General features: G+C 41.9%; 1 protein-coding gene and 1 long non-coding RNA gene across 6 annotated transcripts in view; one reads left to right on the top strand and one right to left on the bottom strand.

The window, feature by feature from the left end:
* Positions 1-657: 657 nt before the first annotated feature.
* Positions 658-4,725, bottom strand: LOC136098622 (uncharacterized). Its single transcript, XR_010650963.2, has 2 exons — positions 4,592-4,725; positions 658-3,825 (listed from the first exon to the last, which is right to left on the bottom strand). It is a non-coding gene; the product is annotated as an uncharacterized lncRNA (long non-coding RNA).
* Positions 4,726-5,913: 1,188 nt separating this feature from the next.
* Positions 5,914-18,637, top strand: part of NKAIN3 (sodium/potassium transporting ATPase interacting 3) — a 362,790-nt gene continuing 350,066 nt past the window's right edge. For 3 of the 5 annotated variants that reach the window (XM_071804083.1, XM_071804081.1, XM_071804080.1), the window contains exons 1-2: positions 6,145-6,226; positions 16,115-16,228. In XM_071804083.1, the coding sequence (XP_071660184.1) occupies positions 6,173-6,226; positions 16,115-16,228 (168 nt within the window). In that variant the 5' untranslated portion in view covers positions 6,145-6,172. Of the gene's footprint in view, positions 6,227-8,145; positions 8,200-16,114; positions 16,229-18,637 lie in introns of those variants that run through there. The other 2 variants (XM_065832178.2, XM_071804082.1) reach the window with 2 other exon arrangements.

The following is an 18,637-nucleotide window of genomic DNA, read 5'->3' as shown; positions in this document are numbered from 1 at the left end:
CTGCCTACAAGCCCTGTTCAGGCCTTACCAATGTGTTCATTGCTTCCCAGACTCCCGTTGATTTCAGTGAGAGTTCTGAATGTATCCAGAACAGGAGGTGCTGCCTACACTTCCTACTGTGCCAAAACCTGTGCTGTGACGTGCGATGGTTTATCACCAATGCCCAGATCCAAAAATCTCATTCACTAGGCCACAGAACCTGAGCAGAGCATGAGTGTAACAAGTCACGAGAATATTTCAGACCACCCTGGCATCGAAACCCCTTTGGTTGTGAATAACACAGCTAGTACATGTGCCATGTTTTAAAAACCTAACACAAGAACCTCAGCAAGCAAAGGAAAACAATCCATTTTATATTCCACTTCAGATTATACAAGTTCGGCTTTGCATTTCGAAGGACTTTTCTATCTAAACATGTACATGGTGAGAGAGCTGAAACTTCTTTAAAGAATTACGAATGGATCTTTGAAAATCTTTGTCATCATACATCTACAGCTGGACACCTGATAAACTGTTCGTGGTTTCAGTGGGAAGAAAATGCATATTCTCCTTTGCCTTTATTCTCATCAGGGAAATGTCAGTAAAAATACTCTCAGTGTATCTGAATCCACCTAAAGAAATGCTTTACCAAAAAGTGTCTTTTATTTCCAAGAAATATTCTGAGGACAGAAAAAGCTTGATTTATTGTTTAAACACCCTTTATCCATCTTTCAATGGATGTTTACACCAAGCTTTGTTGTAAACTCCATTGTTGTAGACTCCACTGTACCTCCACTCAAGGTTTTCCATATCACAATTGAGGATTGTAGCGAAGTTTATTTACACTGAACAGTTCAAAACAAACCACTTACTGACCTGTAAACAAGAAGAAAGCCTTATTATATGTCATTTTTTTGTTCCTGTGGTTAGTATGAGAGACATTTGTAAAGATCTTGTGCGTTATTCTAGTCTGGCTATTCCTGGCTATAGGGACATGGTAGCATGCATTATACCACGAAAAAAAAAAAAAAAGAGGTAAAGACAGAAAAAACAAACCCAAAGCTGAGCTGGAGTCTACTGCTCACAAACCAGAATGATTTATAGGAAGCCAGTCTGTATACTTCAAGCACTCCTGTTTTCAAGGATGTTTTAATATCATCAGGGCCATGAGGGCACCACCAGCCCTGCCTGTCCCTGCCCACCTCTTCTGGGGTCCCCTTACCCTGCCCATGGCCCAGGACCCCAGTTCAGTGCCCCAAGGGGCAGGACTGGTCTCCAGCTCCCCACAGCCCTGCCCAGCCATGAGCCTGACCCATGGACTCGCATCTTGTCCTGGCATTGACCCATCCCCACGGAACTGCCTGGCCATCAAGGCGCTGTGCCTGACCCTGGTTCCACACATTGGGCCTGATGATTTCAAACACTATTTTAAAAATAAAAAACCATAATTCACAGTGAACATATATTTCCATTCCATAAAGTACTTGCATTTTAATGAAGAATACAGTTTCCTAGCAGCAGGTGTTAACACTGAAATGAAAAATAAGATCATTATATTGTGTATCTGCCTTCAGAAGGATAAACTGAAAATAAGATTTACTAAAAGCATTGATAATATCTTGAAACCCTCATTTGTCTTTAAAGGCATATTAAATTTCATGGGGTTTCTAGTTTGCTTGAGGTATTTCAAGACTGCTTGGGGAATACACAGTGGAATGTTTTTCTAAGCTATTACAACTGTATGTCTGCCTAAAGTGTGACCTGTTGATAGCTATATGGAGGTGTATTTTGATCCCTGTATCCTCTCTCATTCTGGGAAAGCTCAGAAAGTAATTACACAGCTTCTGATTCCCAGCCTTTCTGCATTAAATGCCAAAATGAAAGGCGAAAGCTGAGGACGTGGAAATCTGTTCTTAACCTCCGATTCTGCAGACCCTGGATGTACTGGCCTAATCTCTGCACACTATCTAGGGCTACTCTCTGTGTTTAAAATTAATTAAATACACAAATCTTTCCAGAATTAGGGTTATCCTCTGACACTCCTTTTCATTTTTACCAGTAATTTCCTCTGAACAATATTCGTGATCAAAGATGGCAAAGTCAGACTATGAAGGGAGTGTTTCTGCTGTCATCTGTGATTATTACTGTAGTTCAATGGGCACAGGTAACAAAACGCACCACCTTAAGCCCAGGTCAGTGACCAGATAAGTTCGATGCAGGTTGAGGAAAACTCCAGCACAGGCAGACAAGTAAATGGCATATTAGATGAATGGTATATACCAGTAAAAGAACTACAAGAACAGACAAATATTATGAATTTCATTTTGTCCTTTTGATGTGAGATCTTTTACTGGTGGTTTTAGTTCTTAAAAACTAAAATTTTCATATCTTTGATTCTGAAGCATATAACCTACCAAGGAATAAGCCTATAGGAAACTGAAATCTCCACAACACTACATAGTTGTAATATCTCTTATAGATACTTGTGATGCTGTTTTTCTACAAATGTGAACACCCTCAGTTTCCTCCTTTAAATGCAGCGAGATTAGAAGCACAAGCTTTGTTGGCCTACAGTTATGGCTTTAGTATAAAGAATCATGTCAGGGTATGGCCACATCTACATGAACATATCATAAAGCTTTTGAGTACATGCTTTCTTTTCAAGTGCACTAAATTTCATCCATATGGCACATGTTGTTAGGCATTAAGCTCGTCCACAGGGCTTTTTAGTGCTTATGCCATTTTTTACCTGCTTGGCATGCACAGAGCTATATTAGGGCTGTCTTCATGATGAAGCTGGAAATGAATTTCTATGGTTATTTGACTGTCGGCTTTTCTACCCAATTCACGGGTAGAGAAATCTTATACAATACAGTCTGTCCTTTTTGCTTTGGACATTAAATTATTCTTATATTGTATTCTCTGATATGTTCTGGAAATCTTACGCCTTCTCATACTCGTACTTAATTTTTAACCTCCTCCTGACCCAGGTTCTCTCTCCTGTGTCTCTCCTATAGCCAGCACTTTCAGCTATACGGCAATTGCACTCTAATAGCTTAGAGTTCCTTGTGTTCCAGTGGAAGTCATGTTCTACAGCATTCTCTTGTTAATTAACATTATCTCCTGCTTCTCTGACCAGGTAACAGGGTTTTTTTTGTTTGTGGAACCTTATACTCAGGAATAAATCTGCTTTAGACCACTGTCTTTTTCATCGTGGGATCAGTTTTGGCTAGCTAGAGGGCAGAAAGAATTGCAAAATACTTCAGGAACATGAGAAAGCAAAAATCAAAATGTTAGAGATTCATAGAGCTCTACAAAACTTCTCCCAGTGAAGATGGGAATTTCCATCATTTGTAAGGATAGACAACAATGCAAATGGTTTGGAATTTTTTTTTTCTTTTTAGAAGTCACTTCTGAGACTTTTAAATGTTCCGAAAGGTATCAGCTCTGGAATTCAAGTTCAGTAACACACAGGTTAGAAACTGTGAAGATGGGTGAGTTAAATTGTCTATACAGAAATGACTACTGGCTTTCTCTCTCTCTTTTTTTTTTTTGTTTTGTTTGTTATGTTTTCTTCCGAGGAATTTTCCACCTCTTATAGTCTGGAAGACAGCTTGAACACTGCTTGTCTCTGAAACAGCAATACCCGCTTGGCCCTGCAGGCTGCTAAAACAATAGCTTGGGCAGGTGAAAAGTGCCTTGTGTAGCTTATCCAGGTCTTCAGACAGTTCGGAATTAACAAAGAACATGGGTTAATGTCGGCTCCTATCCCAGTACTGGAAGGTAGCTACTTTCTTGCGAGGGGGAAAGTTAAGGATTTAGCTGCTTCTCAGAAGGGCACTACCCCTGGGGAGAAATAGAGGGAGAATAGTTAGGGGCCTCATCCCACTGATGTAAAAGCAGGGGCTGAATACGGTGAGTACAAGTAAAACCTCTTCAGCACTAGCTCTTGTCATTTTGTTTATCTAGTTTCTTACCCACCCTGCAATTCTTATTATTAAACTCTGTAGTATTGGGTTTAACTAAAAAGATCTTGCAGTTTATTAAATACTTCAGTGAAGTCCAGAGAGATGATGCCTGCTCTAAGCCTTCCATATAGAAAACCAATTATCCATAAAATTTACCAGTTCAGGCTGGCACAAAGGATTTTTGGCAACTATCACCTTTTCAATTTACTTTGTATCTTCAAGTATTCATCCTTCAAAATAAATATGTTCTCAGAACATGTAACTTTAGTAAAGTTTAGCACCAGGTAGAATTTTATCTTCAAAGCCATACACAGAAATATAAATCTCAGGCTGTTTAATTAGGGTTTTGTATATTGTGCAACATGGGTTATATTTTGCATGCCTCACAATCGTACCTAGCCAAATACATATCCTGGCTGAGCAGAATTGGGTTCTTACTTGTCTTTCTTTTGTTCCTTCGGTTTGGTATACAGAACTATCTTAATGCTTTCCCACTTCAAAGGAAGTGGCAGAAAAGTGCCATAATACTGTTTTGCAGTAGCTTTGTAATTATTTGACTGTTGTCACTACTATTTAATATACAAAAGCTGTATGTAGTTTGGGGATACAATATGGTGTATTTCATAGAAACATTGATCAGATACCTTGCTAAAATGCCTCACACAAGACTTTTTTTTTTTCCTCAGGGCAGGCTTCAGTGTTCTTTGGCAGAAGTCTGTGTATCATGGAACAGCAGCTGGTAGCAGGCGGCAGGAAAGCTGTCTGGTGAGCGGAACATGGCACTTCTGCCTTGATGCCTGTAAAAAAAATAACGTGATTTATCCATACTTTGTTGGAGAGGAAAAAGGAAAAAAAAGGTAGTTGATACTTCATCCATGTGTAAAACCATCTTTAAGAAACAGTGTGCACACTTGTATCTGTTTTTCCTTCCGAAAACATTACTTTCTACGACAAAGTGAATGTATGGATGTAGGGGCCGAACTGATGCTGTTTCTCTGAGCTGCTCATGGAGAGGCTCAAGCAGAGCAGTGGTTATTCATCTGCCCCCTTGCACGCAGGAGTTCTTCTTTGCAACTCTTGGAGTCCATTTACCTTTGCCAAGACGGATTCTTGCCGGGGCCCAGGCACTCTCCCCGGAGGCCCTTCCTAGTTCACACCGGCGAGGGACAGCGAGAGGCGAACCCTCTCCCCCAGCACCGCCTGTCCGCGGCCCAGGAAGGGATTAAACAGCCCGAGTGCCAGCCTCGGACCCCCCGGCCACTCACCGCCCCCGGTGAAGCCCGCTCGCCCTGCCCGCGGAGGCGCCGCGCAGGGGGAGCGGGAGGGACACGGGATCCCCAAGGCAGCTCCGCCTGCCGCCCTCCCCGGCAGCGGCCACCCAGCCTCTGCCCGCGGGACTCTGGCCTCCCTCACCGCCTCCCGCCCACCCTGCGCCCCAGGCACAGGGCTGGCCTCGAACAATGGGCCACCGGCCGCCCCCGGGCTTCCCCGGCCGCCGCACGGGCGAACTGATCCGCGACCAACGCTGCTTCGGGACCGATCCCGCCCCGCCCCGCCGCTCGACGGCCGCCGCTCCCCCGCCCCTCCCCGCCTTCGCCGCCCAAGTCACTTGAACTTTCCACGGGCGCTCGCAACAAGCTGTCCGCGCCCGGCTGCCTCGGCCGCCGCTGCCCGCACGGCCCCCCGCCCCTGCCGGCTAGTACCCGTCAAGCACCGCTGCCCTCGGAGCCTCCGAAATCTCCGCAAACGACCCCTGCGTGCCCCTTCCCCGGCACGGCGCCCTGAGGAGAGCCCGCCGCCGCCCCCCTCTCCTCTCCCCCTCACACCTACCACAGCCCTGGCTCGCCCGCCCTCACCAGCACGCCCACCCACGGCACCCCCCACTCCACCCGCCAGCCCCCCGCCTCCCGCACGCGTTGCCTCTGCCCACCCCCGCCCCGCACACGCCCACCCGCGTCCCCTGCCCCTTCCCCAGAGCCAGACCCGCGCTGTGCCGGGCAGAGCCCCCGCTGCCGCCGGCTCCTCTCCCCGGGGCCGCGCTCCTTCCCGCCGCCGAGGAGAAACCCCCTCAACAAAGGAGGGGGAGCAGCAGAAGGCGCGACACGCACACACGCACGGCCGCTCCGTCCGCATGCGGTGAGACCCCCGCTTCGCCTCTGGGGCCGCGTCAGCGCGGGAGGGAAGCAGCGGAGAAGCGGCGGCTCTCTACGCGGGCAGCCGCCACCATGGGCTGCTGCACGGGGCGCTGCACGCTGATCTTCCTCTGCTCGCTGCAGCTGGTGAGTGCCCGTCCGAGCTCCCCGGGGCACGCTTCGGCTTCGCGGGGGGTAGGAAGGGACGAGCGCTCTACCCCCGCGCCCCGGGCACGGAGCTGTGCCCGCCGTGTGCGAGTGCAGGCGGCCGGCCCCGCTCCCGACGGTCCGTCCCCTCCTCGCCCCCGACCCGTAAGTTTTGCAGTGGGAGGCGAGGAGGACGCGGCGTGGGCGAGAGCGGCCCCGTGCCGGGGAGGGGGAAAGTGGCGGATCGGGGCGGGGGCCGCGGCGCCTCAACCCGGGCGGCTGTCAGCGCTCCCGGCCTGAGGGAGAGACACTTCCCCGCCCCGGCATCGCTCGGAGGCGTCCTCGCTCCCCGCTGGTGCCGGGCAGAGGCTTCCCCCAGCTGCTGCAAGCGGACGCTGAGAAGAAAGGGGAGGACACCGCCCCCGCCCGGCCGGCAGCCGCTGCCCTGGAGCGGTTCGGGGCCGGGCGCTGCTGGGCGCTGCCGCCGCGGGCCGCCCGTGTCAGCGCGGTGGGGAGGGGTGCGGGGAGGGAACCGTCGTCGCCGCCTCTCGCCTTTTTCTGTTCTTCTTAACCTTTGTAAAAACGGCACCTGCCGTCCCTCTTGCTGCGACTTTTCCTGAGGTTCCTTTCCTCCGATTAAATATTCCTCAGCGTGCAACTGAACCCACAGAACGGTGCATCTTCTTCTCTTTGTTTGCTGAAGTTGGCGTGTTTGTTTCAGAGAAAAGAGTTGTCGAGACAGAACACTGCCAAACAATAATAATCCTTCCTCTCTGGCTCATTAGCTGGATGATAAAATAGTGCTCTTCCTTCAACAGTAGTACCAGGAATCCCGAGAGTATTTTAAAAGATTTTTTTCTTTTCTAATGACTCAGAGTCATCATTTTGCCACATGATCTTTCTTAAGATGAGTGCTGTTCCTTCTGCGTGTGTCTGTAAAGAAGGAAAGTCGGATGCATTCACCGTTGTGTTTTTATTTTTTTTTTTCCTGATCCTCTTCTAATCTTTCTAGTTTTCTGTTACAGCACTTTGAAACAGCTTCTGTTTCAGGGGTAATACACTTAAATGCAATACGTACAATTACTTCATTTGAAGAGCCTTATTCATTTTCAAGGCTTTATGCCAGATTCGCAGCCTGTGTAAACTGGTGTATCATCTCCATTGTTCCTTGTGTCAGTCTGGACTTTATTCAGATGTGCTTTACAGTGATGGAGCTAAGTGTGGTATAAGTACTTCAGTGGCACAACCTTGCCAAAAAGTGGAGAAGACGTGGGATTGGTACTTTTCGTGTGAGGAGAGCTTTGTTTAGGCATTTCTGGCCTTTATTTTTTGCCTTGTTTTGCATCAGTTTTGCAGATACTGTCCTGTTGACTGCAGCGGAATCGCTCCTGATTTACTTCAGTGCATGAGAGAGGGAAAACAAACCATTTTTCTTCAAATATATCTCTGCCAGTTATGAAGGTTATAATAACTCTATTTACTATTCTGTAGAATTACTTGGAGGCTATAAAAATTGAAGTAAAGTGTGAATAGCCACTGTAATCTACAGAGAAATGCATATAAAATCTGTCAGAAAAAGATTCTTGTTTTATAAAAGACCTATCAAACGATATAACAACTTAAAAAATTACTCTAATGTGTAGTATTCTTACTGTACCTACCTGTTTTATGATAATGTTTCACTGTCATAGCCATGTCTTTTGGGCACTGATAAATGTCTGTATGGAAAAAATGCTTTCATTTTAATTTCATTTCATTTAAAAATAAAAGTCATGTTTTAGATCCGAGAAGTGATCTAGTAGACATGAACTTAAAGCTCAGGTACTTTCCGTGATGTCAGTGGTAGTTGTGTTCAGTTTATGTTTGGAGAAGTTGTCGCCACAGGTGTTTTTATATCTTTTTCTAACATTTCAGAGAGCATGACTATAAGGCCTACACAGCAAAACTGCATCCCTGGACATTACTGTCATCAAGTAAGATTTATTTTACCTCGCATCCATTTATGGAGGGGTGAAAGAGGTACTAGTGACTGTGACAAGATTTAGATTAAATGTTACAAAACCCAAAGCACTTGTGCAACTTTGTAGCATTTCAGAAGTGCAGATGATTTATGAGACATGAGGGAAAAACTTTAGAAAAGGAGACAAATGGGTGTGTATTTCATAAAAGGAAGTTGTTTACCTTGGTCATATTCTGGTCATGTCAGAAAAGGGGGGTCTGTGAACAGTTCAGGCTTAACCTTAAGATTAACCTTTAGATATCACCTGAGAAAGAGATATCTTATAAAACACAGTTGGCAACACCTTTTATAGCATACGTGTACATACTGCGTAGATTCTCTTTGATATAAGATGATGTGAAGTAAAAAAGCAGCATTTCTGGAAACATGTTCATACCAAAGATTTGGTTCTCATTCTAAAGAAAGATGCAGTGTTTAGTGGCCTCAAAGCACCATTTATTGATTCCTTAAAACTGTTGTCTTCTCTAAGTTCTTCCTAGGCTGCATGTTTATATGTTGGTGGGATGAAGAATTACAAGGTGAAGAGAACAACAGTTATTACGTGACAGTTCATAAAATACCCTTTCTCTAATGGTAATACATTAAGTGTGTTAAATTTAAGAAGATTTGTTTGTAATTTTCGTTGCTGTTTGACAGTTGGAGGATTTTGACATAAAAATGATAATACCAGTTTTCCATTATGTTTTGATCGATGAAAGTGTTTATTTCTGACAGCTTTTACATTTTATAATAAACACAGTTTAATGTTAGATTCGGTAGTGCCAAGGACAGTCTGTAGTTAGTCTTCTATCATTTAGTGAAAACCTCATTCTTTAACGTGAATCGGTATCATGATGTGTAATACAGAACCCTGAAAAAAATCCCTGAGGTGGGAGGCTAGGTGGCACCAGTTCAGGAAAAGCTGTTAGCAGCGTGGTTTCCTTGCACCTCTATAGGTGGATTCTGTTTCTGAAAGCCAAGGGAATTTTGCGTAAGGAGAACTATCTTGTCCCCCCCGCCACCCTGCCCCACTAAAACCACCTGTGATCTTTCACTGATTTGCTCTTCTTGACTGAAGTATTGTCATACGCCATTTCCGAAGCTGTCAAGCTAAGAACTCAGAAGTATATGTGGATCTCTTTCTGCATAAATCTGTCATTAAGACTATTAGGAACTATGTATACCTGAGATAAGTGTCTCACAAAGATATATGAATCCTTTGGATTATAGCCATAAGTCTTACTGGTGCCACTAAAATTCTCGGATGTTGGCCTTGTCTTGTACTAGGAAATTAAAGCAGCTGCCAGAGATGGTGTCTGTGCTAGTGCAGCCACCATGCCATAATGTACCGCAACATGAAAATGTTTGGAAAATAAAACAAATTCAAAAAAATATTAAATTCTGGAAGGGGTAAATTGACATCAAATTGCAGAGAGATTTAGCTGTGTGAATCCAATTGATGTTAATATGTGTCACACAGTGAAAACCTTCACGCTGCTTTGAAAATGTGTTTCTGAGAAACTACCATTGCAGGATAATTTTGTTTCAACATTTACAGTAAGTGGAAGTTTTTGGTACCTAGAAGTATACAGGCATACACACACCTAGAACTCTAAATAACAGAGATTGTAAATGAGATTTTCAAAGCAGAGAAGGGAAGATTAATGGAAAGCACATGGCTAAGTCCTCTTCATTGCTTTGACAATCTCATTTCACGTGTTTATCCTCTGACTTCCCTGCACAGTGTTCACTGTATAAGTCTTGATTTAGAAATGTATAGCTAGTGTAAAATAAGGTGTTCTCTATTTAACCTCTTACTTTCCAAATAATTTAAGTATCAGCAAACCACACTGGGAAATGGTTTTAGTGGAGCACAGCTTCTCTGTTTTAATGCTCTGACTAGTGATTGAGGAGTAGAGTTGGTCATTTTAAAAAAACTTGTTCTTCTCGTAATATTTAGCAGATTTCTGTTTGTGATTGCCGTTAACATTAATTATACTGATGTATGTAAATCCTTACACTTGGAGATGAGACTATATCCATTATGCTGAATGATGGCATTTCACCCTTTATTACTGTACATACTGGAGTTTCAGCAGTTATGTGGGGAGGTGATATATGCTGTGCATAGATTTGCATCGCATTTTAAAATGCTTTATAAAGCTGGAAACTCTAACTTAGTATTTTGGTACTCTGTGCTTTTATGTTAGAACTGACAGACAACAGTCATTCAGTTAACAGCTCAGGGTTTCAAGGGATTTGATACATTTGAGAAAGTAAAATCCTTGAACTGGTAAATTGCTGCATCTTTTTATGTTGGTAAAAGAATCACTGGCCCATTGATCTGGAGATGAAACATCTGTCCACTGATAAAAGAGGAGGAAGAATGAGGGGCTGCCTGCTGTACTAACAGGTTGGAGGATGTTTGGGATTTTAGCTCCAAACAAGTGCTGCTTGCAGGATGTTTCCCCCTCTGCTGATGTGAGAACAGTGTTTTTCTCCAAAAACTCAAGTGACATTCCCCGAGACATGTAACTGTTGCTGGTGGCTGTCCCTAAGAATCTGATACGCTTGTTGTACAGGTGTATAATTGCATTTAAGACTAAGATTGGAAGTAGTACACTGTATCAGATAGATCTACTTGAGTTAAATCTTTGCAATCCAAAAAATATATAATACTATATAATTTTTTGGATCTCTATCGTCAGGGATAAAAGAGTAACAACTATTAATAGCAGTAAGTGGTTTTCACTTTGTGCTTTTGGTTTATTTTACGAAATTGTTGAGTGGAACTTGTTAGTAAAACACACATTCCCAGTGCATCAGCACCACAGTGTTTCACCATTCCGTGCACCAGAAGTTCAGCCTCAGGAGTGAAATCGCCTCCCAGCAAATCTGCACATAATACTTCTTTAGTTCAGCGACTGAAAGTTGGGAATTCAGAACTTGAGAAACCCTGAACTTGCAGAGCGCTCTGAAATTTCGGAACTGGGTGAATTTCTTAAAGAAGCTGTGCAGCTCATGCTTGGTTCTGGGTTCTGTTCACCACAGCAACCTGTTTTTCTACAATTCCTTGCTGCCCCATGACTGACAGTCAGTTGTCACCTGGAACTATAATTAGAATTCTTACAGTGATGAAGCAAAAGAATTAAGAGTGCAACCATAGTAATGGCAATTAAATTACTGAAAATTGGGAATTATATAGCTATCCTTCTGTTCATAAGATCAGGAAGTTTTGCAAATAATTATTTTAAGGGTATTGGAATATGCTGGTGGTCTACATCTGTTTCAGGATCCACTACATTCTGCCAGGACACAATTCTTGGAACTAGGAAACAAAGGTTGTGTTTTTGGAAATCATTGAAATTCAGACAGATAGCATTGTTGGATCCAAATGGGATTTGGGTTGGACTTGCACCTTGAACATGGAACGTGTTTATGCTTAGAGATGAAGTGAGATCAACTGCACATGTCCAAATTACTTTGCACATAAATAAATGAATTTAACTGATTAGATGAACAAAGACAGAATCATTTGCCCTGGTATTGCACAGGAAAAGTGAGTGAAGGTTTTGTACTTCACTTAAATAGGACTGGAATCAATTTGTGCATTCAGTACAGATATTGGTAAGACGGTCTCTTTTGGACTATGCACAGTGAAAAGAGGAGAGGCAATGGGCCCTGGATGCAACAACGGGGAAATTCTGATTAAATATTGGGAAAAAAATGTTCACAGTGAGAGCAGTCATACATTGGATCACGTTTTCTGGAGAAGCTGTGGAAACTTCGTCCTTGATTAAATTCAAAACCCAGCTGAACACAGCTCTGAAAAAACCTGATCTGACTGAAGTGCATCTGATGTTGAATTTGGCCCTGCTATGAGTAAAGGTTTCACCAGATGAGCTCCAGAGATTACTTTCAACTTAGTTTATCCCACGATTAAGTGATCTTACTAGAGCATAAGGAATAAGAGCCTAGTTATTTATTAAAGGATGTCCTAGTTTCAGCTAGGATAGAGTTAATTTTCTTCCCAGTAGCTGGTAGATTGCGGTGTTTTGGATTTAGCAGAATGTTGATAAAACACTCATGTTTTGGTTGTTGCCAAGCGATGTTTATACCAAGTCAAGGTAGTTTGGGTTGTTTTGAAATAATTAGTTTCTTAATTTGTTGTGGGCATAATACTGTGGAAGTAGGCTTGAAATGGCAAAACCAATCCTAGTATTCAGTTGTATCGCTTGGTATCAAACTTCAGTGTTAAATTAAAGGAGAAGTACCTGTGATGGCCTTGTCATTTATTATTTCACAAATAATAATTCTGTGATACAATATATTATGTCAGATCTTTTGGACTAATTAGTATTGAAGCAAAATATATTTTATTCATTCAGTCCTGTAATTAATTGCTAAGCAAGACTGCAGTCATTTTGGGTCAAAGAACCTGTTACTTCTATCTGTACAGGAAAATTAACTGCACATTTTTTGGTTCTAGATGAGTAGCATAAGGGAGCAGAAATAAGTGACTGTGTGATTCAAGAGACTGATATGATGACACAGAGTTTTTCACCTCAAGGTCGTATTTTGAAATGTACTGCAAGTTCGATAAGGGCAAATGTCATTATGGTTTATATGAAAAGTTAGCAGTCTTGATATAGCATCAATATAAAAATATAATCTCCATATTAGTCCTAATTTCCACCTTTGATGTTGTACTAGGAGGGTCAAGGTTGGTGGCCATGCTGTTGTGAAGACCAAAGTAATCTTTTTGCACGTGTTTTCTTCAGGTCATATTTTCAGTGGTGCAAGCAGGACGGCGTAATGAAGTTTGTGCTGCCATTGCTCATGCTGGACGAGATATCTTTGCTGGGGATACCTGTGTAGGGAGGCATTTGTAAGCTTTATGAGTCACATTAAATCACAAGGAAAAATAATGCTAATGGAGTTGATTTTGTGTATATTTCATCTTTTTCATTGCTTGGAAAGAAGAAAATTTCTTACTTCTTTTTATCTAGTACTTTTTGCCTTGAAAAGAGAACGCGGGCGATAACAAATGGAAAATGTCTCACTTTGAATCTTGAAGCAGCTCAGATTTGTCTAAGATGAAACAGTTTTCTCCTCTCTCTCCCGAGCAGTTGATGCGTACCTTCCTGAAGGGGAGGCCAGCAGGTTTCGGATCATATGCTGCTACACTTGGCAAGACCCATGATTCCTCGACAGAGTTGTGTCAGCAGCACAGAAGAGGTTTTAGTATGTCACGTTTGTGGCTTTTTTTTCCCATGTGTGGCCAGTGAAAACTTTGTAATCTCACCATGCATCTCTGCCTTTGGTAGGTCTGTAAAAGACAGTGGTAAGATGGATTTAGTCACAGTTCTCTGAGCACAGGAACATACAGAGTGCTTAAGACCCTGGTAATAAAAAGGTAGAAGAAGATTTTATTTCAGTCTTTTCACATTTTACTATACTTCCTTATCATCCTGTCTTTCTTCAAACACAGCCATACCTTGCATGTAATCTCAGCTCAGATGGATTTTTTAATGCTGTGGTGATTTGGGACTTGTTCTTACGAGTTGCTGAATGCCCTCCAGCTCTCATTAAAGTTGCTGAAAAGTCATTCTTTTACATATAGGCGCTTCATAATGACAAGTTCAAGCAAAAGAAGCAGTGAACCCCTTCCACCTAATGCATGCAGCGTTACAGTAAAAGGGAAAAGAAAAGTTTTCCACTTAATTCAACAACCAGTTTCTTCCAGGCAAATATCCCTTACAGAAATTAACATCACGAGGTAGTAACATTGAAAATTTTATGAAATGGAAAAGTAAGATAATTGTAAGACAATTATTTATGTTGAGAGTGACTCTCTTGAGTAATCACAGTTGGTTCTTTCACAGATCGCTCCAAAGAAAGTTGAGAGAAAAGGTTTTGCTGTTTCATCACTACAGAAGTTTTGGCTCAGAGTACATGTAAATATATATAAAGAGCATATGTTTGACAATGAGCCAAATGGGACTCCCCTAAGGAGGGTTTTGACACATACCAAAGAAGCTACAGATAAAGCAAAGCAAGAAGAATAATTAGGAGATGAACCATGAGCAGAAAGATCCTGAAATGCTTTTATAGTGAGGGAGATTATGTGGGAGCATGGATGAGATGTGTAGAAAGGTGCTTTTAGACGAGCATAAGGAAAATTGGACATGGAAGCCCTCTTTGGCAGACAGATGAAAGTTAGCTCTGTGTGTGGGAGGAATTCCTGTCCAAGGTTTCACTGAAAGCAAGACCTTAAGGAAAAAAACCAAAACAAACAAAACTCTATCTTTTCAAACATGCTGCTGCTGATAAGCTGGTTTCTCACTACTCTATTGTAAAGTTACTGTGTTAGTGTCAGATATTTTGAATAAAAAGAGCCAAGGAAGCAAAAACGTACTATGATGGTATTTTCTGGGAAGATTGGAATGAATGGCAGTCTTTCTCATCCAACGTTAGCTTTTGTCTTTGCTGGAGCCTTGAACATGCTGTGCTGTTCTGGGAATGCTGCAGCTTCACTGTCTTGTGGGCTGTTCCGGAACCTCATGTGAGCAAAGTGCTTCTGGAGCTTCTGAGCATGCAGCTGAAACTCAGCACGAGCCACAGTGGAAATGAGTAGACATGTGAATCCTTGTGCTTCCCTACAAGAGAAAAAAAGAATAAAAAAGGCAGATTTTTAGATAGATTGAAAAAACTTGTAATATGTCTAAATGCATTTTGGAAAAGGGATTCTGTTAAAATGGAGTGCATAGAGAAAAATCCTTTTGGAAGCTTAGTTTGCACAATCAAAGGATAAAAAGCTGCAGAATTCTAAAGCTGGAAACTATAGCGCATTATAATGCAGGAATAACATCACAAAATATATATAGTTCTACCTCTGCTTATGAGCTATTTATTTTTTCCTGCGAAACGCTTGCTGTGTCTTTGTACTGCGGAGTGAGCAGAGTGTTTCTTTTCTCTAATACGTATTTTTTCATGAATTAAGTAGACATCGTGAAGATAAGTGTGTTTAGATTTTAACTGGAATAGAAACCTTGCTGTTCCTACAGATTGAATAATTTACATCGTAGAAACCTCAAAAACCTTTCTGCCCTCAAATGCAGATGGAACCACTCAGAAAGCTGAAGGGAGATGGTCTCCTCATGGAGATCACTTGTGCTATTGAAGATTCTTTGATCAGTTTGTAGTCAGCCAGCTGTACATTTGTGAGAGGCCTGTTTTACCCCCTAGCATGTGCATTCAGGAAGCCTTAAAAATGCCCCAATTTGGAAAATACTTTTTCCAATTCCTGCTGTTTCCAGTTCATTCTTATGTTGCTGAAAGTTGCAGATTGGTGCTCAGCCTCATCCTTCTTCTGATAAACTGTTTCTGTTCTGACCAGGAACCTCTTTGTTCCAATCACTATATGTGAAATGAGATGCTACTTTCATTTTCCCGTTCTTTTTTTCTTGAGCCAGATGATTTTTTCCTAACTCTTCTCCCAGCTATTTCAGAAGAAGTTCCAAGTTCTGATCTTCATCCTTTTTATCAAAGTAGGATTCAGACCCTATTCCCCTCAACCCCAAACTGGTCAAGACTGTTAAAATTTGCTTGTGGCTGTAAATGGGCTCAGTGAACATCAGGTTTAAGATTCTCCCCATCCTGAAAATATCCTCTGCATCTGTGGTTGAATTCTCCCATAACCTGTGGCTAAAAGTACATCATGCTAGAGAACTGGAAGAAATGGCAAATGTGTTTGCAGTTATGAATGACAGATGGAATTCCTTGGTTAAAACAGACAGAATACCTAATGCTGTTAAGCAAAACACTTTCAAAAACAAGGATGAATCTCCAGTCTTAAGCATCTACATGTGTATTTCTCTAACTTACAGAATTATGAAGAAAAAGCAAAGGCATGCAGAAGTGCATCTATGGTATTGTGGTCCCTTCACTTCTTGGATAATCAAGTACATGGTTGTTATCTGATTGATTTTCATCTATACAATGTGAGTAAGATTTACTTTAGTCTAAGACACAGTTACTTGTGGTTCTTCACATCATGTTGGTTGTACAGCATTATAAAAATGTCTGTTTAGTTCAGAAAAGGCAATGTGAACGAGTGATACCTGAAAAATGAACTAATAGTGTGATTTTCAGTAATGCTGTTGTCAGAGGACTTGCCACAGGAGTATTGGAAAGAAATGGAAAAAGTGCTTCCAAGTCTGAATTTTCAATGACAAATTAGACATATGAGTGACAGTAGCCTAAATCCAAGCTTCATTCAAATGTCACAAATGAGTTTAAGTATATTGAAGTATATTAGATGCCATGAATGGCTTTAAGTTGTATTACTAATGTATAATTTAGTTGTAGTGGTTTGATAAAAGCCAAAGCTGAATTGTGCCAGAAGTAACCACAAAGTGCCAAAATGTATTTGATTTGGATTAAGTAACAAAACCCTTCATTTCTCTAATATATATTTTTTCATGAGTTGAGTAGACATCATGAAGATAAGTGTTTTTAGATTTTAAATGTAACCAGTTAAATCTGTTAATATGTATAAATGTAATCAGTTGAATGTATTGGTGACTCAAAATGTAGCCCTTGCATGTGAAATGCAGTGTGCTGCCTTGCACACTCTGCACTTTTAAAAGAAGTGTATTGCATGATTGCTGGAGAACAATACTACCTGTCATCTCTTTTGGTCACATTTAACAAGCCTGGGTCATCTTGGAAGAGTGTGGGAGAAACTGTTGTGAAATAGTTTCATTATGGTTTTGTATCCATGGAAGGTTCCAGGTTTCGGCGTTCAGCCAGTATGTGGTAACTCGTTTGCAGAGAAAGGTGAAGAACTGTTTCTGCAGAGCCTTGTGGCCAAAAGAGTGTCAAAGTTCATCTGAGATCTCGCTGAGCAACAGAGAATCGGGCTTTTTTCCTTGTACAAGTAGTAATATAATGATTTGTTTTTTAGTTTTGTTATGTATTTGGATCCCTTGGCCCGCCTGGCCTGTGAAATTCTTGTCCATGTGAATCTCTTTGTTTTCTGTGAGATTCTAGGCTGTACTTAGATTTCTAGGCTGGGATGTAGTTAGTGCACATGCCAGACTTGCTGGAGTGCTCCAATAGTTCTGGGCTTTCACTCCGCTTATTCATCTGCTGAGAAACTGAAGTAACTAATGCCCCAAATCTGTTTTGTACTTTTAAGGATCATTTGAAGCACATTGCAGCTGAGGTTGGCTCTGGACTAGGATGTGTATCTGAGATGCACCTTGCCACAAGTGCTTACAAGCCAAAACAGGTAATGGATTCAGAAAAGGAATCAGGCAAATGTTTTGATTTAGGCCCTACAGAAAGTCTCTGGAGTCCCAGTTTGGCCTGTTTTTCTCCTTTGTGCTTCTTCATATTTCTGCATACAGTTGACATAATTCCTTTTTTATATTGGCCACAAGTGACTGTGAGCATATTAACATTGTGATAGGCAAGATCTCTGTATCTGGGTAGGCTCATAATCTGGAGAACACGTTTCTTCTTAGTTGTGTACTGTTAGTGAAGTGGTTTAGAGGTGCTAAAATTAATTGGAAAAAAACAAAATCTCTTTCTCTTTCTGTTTTAGGGGGAATATACTAACTATGGATTCTCTTCTGGAAAGATTATTTTCAGGTGTTGACAGATTGGAGTTGATCCTGACAGGATTAGCTCTCCTACAGAATGAGACTTGCGAATATCTACACCTGTACTGACTATGCTCCGTTGGGGATTTCCCCTTGTATTGTCACCTCTGGTTACAGGCTCTTGGAGAAGACGGGAATCAGTCTCTTAAGGGTATTATAAAAATAAGTGTATTCAAAATGCTGCAACTGACCAACTCTGTACAGGGAAGGGACAATTTTGAGTCAGGAAAGTTTTGTTTTCTTTCTGCTGACAGATGTAAGCACTGCCTAATTTGCACTAAAAGAGCTGTGAGTTCATGGTATGTTACCTTTGTTAACTCAGTTGTTCAATTTTTGGTAAATGGAATTGGCTAAGAAATTACAGCATATTCACTGAAATAGGAAGAAGAATCCTAATCTCTTGGGAAGCAGATTTTCCTTGTTACATGTACCTCTTTGTCTGAATGACAAAAGCATATCTGACAGTGAATCCTAACTATTGAGGCAGAAGAAGAATTTCCAAGGCAGTTCTTTCACACTCAATTCTTTTTCTCTAAAAACAAAGCAGTAAATTATGCTGGTGTTTAAGGTGTAATCTCTGTGGCTTTAAAGAACGTAAGCTATCAGAAGCACACTAGTCTGATTGGGCTAAGTGTTGAGCACCTCCTCTACCAGAGTGAGTAACCTCATCTCCCACTGAGAACAGCAGGAGTTAGGGACACTCATGTCCTTCCTTTCAGGCACCACCATCCAGAGGGAAGGAGC

Source organism: Patagioenas fasciata, chromosome 2 (assembly GCF_037038585.1).
Source record: "Patagioenas fasciata isolate bPatFas1 chromosome 2, bPatFas1.hap1, whole genome shotgun sequence".
NCBI lineage: Eukaryota > Metazoa > Chordata > Aves > Columbiformes > Columbidae > Patagioenas > Patagioenas fasciata.
The sequence above is the reverse complement of the archived record's forward strand: the minus strand, read 5'-3'. Positions and strand labels throughout refer to the sequence as shown.